The sequence below is a fragment of the Myotis davidii genome, unplaced genomic scaffold (genome assembly GCF_000327345.1).
Source record: "Myotis davidii unplaced genomic scaffold, ASM32734v1 scaffold292, whole genome shotgun sequence".
Taxonomy (NCBI): Eukaryota; Metazoa; Chordata; class Mammalia; order Chiroptera; family Vespertilionidae; genus Myotis; species Myotis davidii.
The window spans coordinates 1,210,176-1,217,896 of NW_006285042.1; the positions used below are offsets into that span (position 1 = coordinate 1,210,176).

General features: G+C 38.9%; 1 protein-coding gene across 1 annotated transcript in view; it reads right to left on the reverse strand.

Moving 5' to 3' along the window:
- Positions 1-7,715, reverse strand: part of STXBP5L (syntaxin binding protein 5 like) — a 194,334-nt gene extending 186,619 nt beyond the window's left edge. Inside the window, exons 1-2 of the mRNA XM_006755407.2 lie at positions 7,649-7,715; positions 6,490-6,692 (exon numbers count right to left, since the gene is read on the reverse strand). Of these exons, the coding sequence (XP_006755470.1) occupies positions 6,490-6,678 (189 nt within the window). The 5' untranslated portion in view covers positions 6,679-6,692; positions 7,649-7,715. The remainder of the gene's footprint in view (positions 1-6,489; positions 6,693-7,648) is intronic.
- Positions 7,716-7,721: the final 6 nt, after the last annotated feature.

The following is a 7,721-nucleotide window of genomic DNA, read 5'->3' on the forward strand; positions in this document are numbered from 1 at the left end:
TGTTTTTATGTAACATAAAATTTATTTAATGAAAACATTTTTTGCCAGTGTGGCTCAATTGGTTGGAGTGTCAACCAATACACCAAAAAGTTGTGTGTTCAATTTCAGGTTAGGACACATACCTAGGTTTCGGGTTTGACACCAGCCCATGCAGGAGGCAACCAATCAATGTTTCTCTTCACATCAATATTTCTCTCTCTCTCCAACCCATCCCCTCTCTCTAAAAATCAATGAATGTGACCTCAGATAAGGATTAAAAATATCTACATTGCTCTTAACATATTACTCTAGCGATTTTCAACCTTATTCATCTCATGGCATACATAAACTACTAAAATTCTGAGGCACACCAAAAAATATATATTTTTTGCCAATCTCACACAGAAAATAGGTATAATTTTTATTAATTCATATCAGATAGCTACTGTTGTAACTTTTTTATTTGACAATCTCAGGGTGATTGTCAAATGAAAAAAATTTGAGGTCAGTATCCCTGACTAGTCAGGTATTGCATATTTTTAACAAATTCTTATGGCATGCCAGCTGAAAATCACTGTTTTATCAGTTCCTTGCTCTCATTTATTCATTCTTCATTCATTTATTCAACAAATATATGACTGTCTTCTATGTGGCAGGCACTGCTCTATGAACTGGTAAGATAGTTATGAACACAATAAAGGCCTGACCTCATGGAGTTATCCTATACAATAAAAGGCTAATATGCAAATCGACCAAACGGCTAAACGACTGGTCACTATGACACCTAGTGATCACCAGGGAGCAGATGCTCAATGCAGGAACTGCCCCCTGGTGGTCAGTGTGCTCCCACAGGGGGAGCACTGCTCAGCCAAAAGCCAGGCTCACAGCTGGTGAGCACAGCAGCGGTGGTAGGAGCCTCTCCTGCTTCCACAGCAGCACTAAGGACATCTCCCGAGGGCTCCTGGACTGTGAGAGGGCACAGGCTGGGCTGAGGGACCGCCCACCCCAACCCTGAGTACATGAATTTTGTGCACCAGGCCTCTAGTATTATAATAAAAGCAACGAATAAATACACAACTTAATAACAGGTAGCTATAAGTGTTATCAAGAAAAAGTAATCAGGAGAATAAAGGGAGTGAACAGTGATCAATGAAAATCTCTCTGAAAAGTTAACAGCTGAACTAAGAACTGAGCAATGCAAAAGAGACAAGTAATATAATCATTTGGGGGGAGGGAGGAAGTGCTCCATGTAAAGAAAACAGCAAATGCAAAAAATTTTAGGCAGGAATCATATCTGAGAAGTAATAACATAGTTGGTAAAGTAAGTAACAGAAAGAAAAATTGAAAATAATGTTTTCTTAGTAGCCAGATCATAGAACTTTATAAGGCATAGGACTCACGGTTTTATTTTGAAGAAAAATGAAAAACCACAAAAGTTCTGGCAAAAATTGCATGATATGATTTAAAGTTTAAAAAGGTTCTTCCTCAGAGAGCAGTGATTTTTTTCTATTATTAGATGAGACTGTGGTGTAACCTGAGTTAAAGCAGGGAAAACAATTAGAGTAGTAGTCTAGGTAAGAGATGTGGTGGAAATGAAGAGGTATAGTCATACTTGTAGGAAGAGTCAACAAAATAGTTATCTTCTGAAAGTTTCTGTTTACTGAGGAACTTACCATGTTGCCTTTTTATTTATATTTATTTTTAAAAATATGTTTTTGATTTCAGAAAGAGAAAAGGAGAGAGAGACAGAAATATTAATGATAAGAATTTCCATCAACTGCCTTCTGCATACCCCCTACTGGGATCAAGCCCACAATCCGGGCATGTGCCCTGACCAGGAATCAAACTTTGACCTCCTGGTTTATAGGTCAACGCTCAATCTCTGACCCACACCCACCGGGCACCACATTGCCTTTTTTAAATAAGATGAAACAAAAAAAGTACTGGATTTGAGAATCAAAGAATAGTATGTTAAACTTAGTTATGTCTCTTACCAACTTAGAGAGCTAAGGATATCACTTAAATTCTCTGGCCTCAGATGTCTTATCAATAAAATAAAAATATTATCACTTTTCTTGCCTTCCTTATCAGACTGTTATGAAGGTCAAATGGGATATCTTACAGATTAAGCTCTGTAATTTACCCATTCTCTTTGTAAAACACAGATTGACATATTGAATGCTTGAAACTAGTCAGTTACAATACTCACACTCCCCTGCTCCTAGCCTAATTAGGTGTGGGTCAGTTAACTATAGAGATGAATAGATATAGATATAGACATATAGACATATAGACATATAGATATATAGATATATAGATATAGAGATATAGAGATATAGAGATATAGAGACATCGAGATAGAGATACATGGGTGGGGTCTGGCCAGCCCTAAGGGGTAGAGCCAGAAATCTTTCTCTTAGACAGTCGAGAACCCCTGTTCTGTTAGGTAATGAGCACCCTAACGATGATAAGGAAACAAAATATTATTTGCTTCTCAAAGAGCTTTTAGTATAATGACAGTAACAAATAAAATTTTGAACCATAACAAGGTGCTAAATTCACTCTACAGGTATATGCCAGGAGCTATAGGAAAACAGAAGGGAAAAAACTAACTCTATCTAGGAAAGTAATTGTCTGAACTGGTTTCATGAAAGTGGTGTTTGAACCATGAAGTAAAGGGTAACTGGGACTTCTCCAATTATACTCAAGTTGGAAGAGATATTCTAGTCAGAAGCAGAAGATTGAGAAAAGGCATTGAGATATGAGAAAATATGGTGCTTTCAGGAAATACAATATGCTTAGGGAATCAAGGAAATGAGGATGGAAAAATAAACAGGATTCCCTTCTGTGTGAAGATACACAGATAAAGTTAAGTAATTAGAATTTTATTGTATAAAACAATAGTGTCAAACTGTGTTTCATAGAATTCAAATTCATAAAAGGCAGTTCATGCATTTCACAAATATCTGAATAACATGGGCATGTTTGGTTTTCTGATCTTGAACCAAAATTTCTTCTACCATTTTTGTGTGTGTGTGTTTTAACATTCTATAGATGTGACAGTAGCAGTAGCTTTATATTTTTATTTTTTTAAGGCTAGTAAATGTCCTACTACCTGCGTATGGATAATATTACACAAGAACCAATAATAATAATAATATAATATAGATTATACTAGAGGTCCAGTGCATGAATTCATGCATGGGTGGGGTCTGGCCAGCCTGCCCTGATGGGAGCCCATCAGTTGAGCCAGCTGGTGGGAGGGGCCGCGGGTCATTGGCCGGCCGGCCCCGCCCCCGATCAGGGTGTTGGGGGCTGATCAGGGGCCAGGCTGGCCAGGGGGGGAGAGGGGCTGATTGGGGCCCGGATCAGGCTGGTTGGCTGCCACAGTGAGCGTCATAGCCACCAGTCATTCTGGTCGTTCTGGTCATTCTGCTGTTCTGGTCACTGGGCTTTTATATAGAGAGAGATAATTTATTACTATTTACTTTTAAATGTGTGCCAATTAACTACCGTATTTATTTAATAAATGTTATTTACTGGGGTTTCACATAAGACTTGTCACTGCTCTTGGGAAACCAACACAATTTTTATTAGAGAAATGACATAATTAACATTATAATTCAGAAATAACCTGTACAATAACAAAATGAATTAGAATAGGGTAAAACAAGAGGTGAGAAGATCAGTTAGAAAGTGATTTCAAGAAACCAAGGAAGAAAAATTATGGGATGACAAGTACTAGAGATGGTGAAGCAGAATAGATAGGATTTAACAACTAATCAGATAATAGAAAGGAGAATGGTTTGCAAAAAAAGCAGATTCTAGATTTATACTTTAATTTTGACCACGTTGAAAAGGTAGAAGTACCCAGAAAGTTCCAACTGTTTAGTACTCAGAGTGTCCTTTGCACATTTAATCAGTGAGTCCAAATGAAGTCCCCATTTTAGTCAAAGTTCTAATTTTGGAATTTCCTTAATCTGTTTTTATATATATTTATTATAGTCCAAATAACGTAAAGCACAATCATATAACAAGTTTGTATAATTAATTATATTCCTATCCAAAGATGTCATAGTACTTTCGTCAGTTAGTAAGATTTCAATACTATTAGTGTTAACTTACATAGCTATCGATCCTTTATAATTTCTTTTAAAATTGTTATCTAATATTATTTAATCCCACTGGTGATAGTCATTCCACTAAGAAGGTGACTTTAAAACTTTAACAATATAAAATGCATCACCTTTTCCAATTTATACATTGCCTTCACCTAATTGTCTCCTTTCATCTTCCTTATAACCTTCTTTTTTTTTAATATATTTTATTGATTTTTTTACAGAGAGAAAGGGAGAGGGATAGAGAGTTTAGAAACATCGATGAGAGCGAAACATCGATCAGCTGTCTCCTGCACACCTCCTACTGGGGATGTGCCCGCAACCAAGGTACATGCCCTTGACCGGAATCGAACCTGGGACCTTTCAGTCTGCAGGCCGACGCTCTATTCACTGAGCCAAACCGGTTTGGCGCTTATAACCTTCTTAAGAGAGAAGAGCCGAAGTGCATATTACCATATTACAGGTGAGAAAATCAAGGCTCAAGGCAGATAAATGTCTTCTGCAAGGTTATACGGCTGGGCCCTAACTGGTTTGGCTCAGTAGATAGGCCTCGGGACTGTAAAGGTCCCTGATTCAATTCCTGCCAAGGGCACATGCCTGGTTGTGGGCTCAATCCCCAGTAGGGGGTGTGCAGGAGGCAACCAATCAATGATTCTCTCTCATCATTGGTATTTCTCTCTCTCTCCCTCTCCCTCTCCCTTCCTCTCTGAAATCAATAAAAATATATATTTTTAAAAAGATTATAGCCCTAACCAGCTTGGCTTAGTGGACAGAGCGTCGGCCTGTGGACTCAAGGGTCCCAGGTTCGATTCTGATCAAGGGCATGTACCTTGGTTGTGGGCACATACCCAGTGGGGAATGTGCAGGAGGCAGCTGATTGATGTTTCTCTCTCATTGATGTTTCTAATTCTCTATCCCTCTCCCTTCCGCTCTGTAAAAAATCAATAAAATATATTTTAAAAAATAAAAAATAAAACAGATTACACAGCTGGCAAACGGCAGAGCATTACATAAAATATACAAGGTATACAAAATTTTGTACACAGTATAGACTATAATTAAATCAGTTTATTTAATCTAATTATAAATATACTCCCTTTTATGTAAACTAATTTACAACATTTTAATAACTATAGATTTAATGTTTTATAACAATGCTACTGGGAACGGAGACTAACACAGTAATTGAAATTTATCTCTTTTACACAATTTTTTTATTACAAAACTAATTTTAATAATTTTAAAAGATTTTGTAGAAGTACAAAAAATTTAATACTCAATTTCTGTGACTTCAAAATTTGCTGTTTCTGCCCTGGCCAGGTGGTTCCATTGGTTGAAGCATTGTCCTGCACACTAAAAGGTAGCAGGTTCGATTTCCAGTCAGTGCCTATACAGAAGGCAACTAATTTCACACATCAATGTTTCTCTCTCTCTCACTCTCCCCCTCTCTCTAAAATCAATAAAACAAAAACAAAGTGTATCTTTGGGTGAGGATTTTAAAAATTTACTGTTTCTTCTTATGTATTCAAACACACTTATAAAACTATATTCATGTAAATCATGTGAGTAACGTAATAGCTTTTTTATTACACATGCCATATCCTAGGACACCCCAAAAAAAGGAAAATAAAAATTATGTCACTTTGTTTCAGAAAATATAACAATACCTCTCTATAATCACAATGCTCCTTTTGTAAGTTCTCATCTCTCCCCATCAGAAACTCTCTTGTGATTGTTCATTAGAAGTTCAACATTAAAGTATATTTACCAAAAATATTTCCCTACTAAACCAAAACACAGGCTACTTTTGAGTTCTTCTAAGTATTAAAAGTTCCTACAGTTATTAAGCCCCGGGCATTTGTTAATTTGTTTAGAGTTTAAGACTCTGGGGTGTTTTTATTCAGATTTTAAACAATGAATTTAAAACAATGCCATAGATTTTTATAATAGATGTATTCACCTAGCTATTATCTAATTAGCTCTAACATCATCTTAATAGCATTATTCATTTTACTGAACAGTGAAATAAAATAACAATTAATTTACCTGAATAATATCACAGGACTATTTGGAATAACGATTTTTTCCTTCAATTTACAACTTCCACACAAATATTACATTAAAAATGTTCTCCACTAGTGGGCCTTAACATTAGCTTGCAAATTCTACTTTTTATGTTTGCTTATTTCCCCCTTAAACTAACATTGTGCGGGGTTTTTAAGTTGATTCCTGGAATACCTTTATTAAATCAAACTGACCTATCCACACAGTTCTCTGTACCAGACTCTGATGCTGGCATCTCAACAATTTCCAGTTGTGTGTGTGTGTAACACTCCCTTCCTCACACGGTAAAATACAGAAATAACGGGCTTTAAGCCAATTCAAAACTTACCTTGCAAATCTGGAAATACTCCGAGGTCAGGGACTCCTGAATCTCTTCTCGGAGAAGCCCCGCGGGCCCTCCCGAGTGCGGGGCGCCGCTGCCGGCCCCACCGCCACTGTTACTGCTGCCGCTGCTCCCACTGCCAGGGGAGGAGGCAGTGAAGCCGTCCAAAACTTTTCGGAAATTAAACTTCTTCATTTTAAAAAAAACTGCTGAGAAATTCAAAGGGGGGGAAAAAGGTGACTTAACTCATGGAATTATACCCAGGTAAAAGCGTTTAGCTTTTCATTCGTCAAGGCAGCAGCTAGTACCCGTTTTACTACAATTGTCTCTAAAGGACTTAAAAAAAAAAAGTCAGGCTACATATTACCACATTTTTATTCTAAAAAGCCTATCTTTCCAAATAAAAACCACAACTCCAAAAGCAACAGCATCTCCTCCCCATACATCGAATGTTTCAAGGGCTTCACCCCCAGCTGTGGCCATGCTTTCTCAGCACTGGGGTAAAAATAAAAGGCGGTGTCATCATCGTCATTAGCATTATATCATCATTATTATACAATCACACCGGGGTCCCACACACCGGGTCTCCGTCTCGCTCTCGGGGCGGGCTTTCCAACTAAGGGTGCAGCTCGGAATATTTCAGGTTCAGAAAAATGATGCTGGGGGGGGGGGAGGGGGGCGGGGAGGAGGAGGGACTGGGAGCCGGTACACCAGCTTCTGGGCTGTCCCCTCGTCGTCTTCAATCCTCCCCCTTTTCAATAGGAAATGGGGTGAGGGTGCTTTTTCCATCCCCCACCTGCTGGCTGTAAATTCTGTATCCAGGGACACTAACCTTCAGGAGTAAAGGAGAAACAAAGATATTCTCAGGTGAAGGAAAACTAAAAGAATGTGTCACTAGTAGACCTCTCCTTAGACACTGGTTGGAGGAAGTTCTTCAAAGGAAATGATAAAAGAAGAAAACTTAGAGCTTTTGGAAGGAAGAGAGAACAGGAGGAGCAGTAATATGGGTACAAAATAGACTATTCATGACTTTTACCCGTCGCGCAGACATTCTCGCGCGGGCGCCCACGCTCCCAGACGCACACACAGGTGTGAGGGAGCCGCGCTGGACGGCGGCGGCGTCCGCGCCCCAGAGGGAGGACTATCTGACCCCCGACTTCAGCACCTTCCTCCGCCGCCACGAGCTGCCTGCCAGCCGGGAGGCTCCGGGCGCGGAGGGAGGCGGGCTCGCAGGCTTC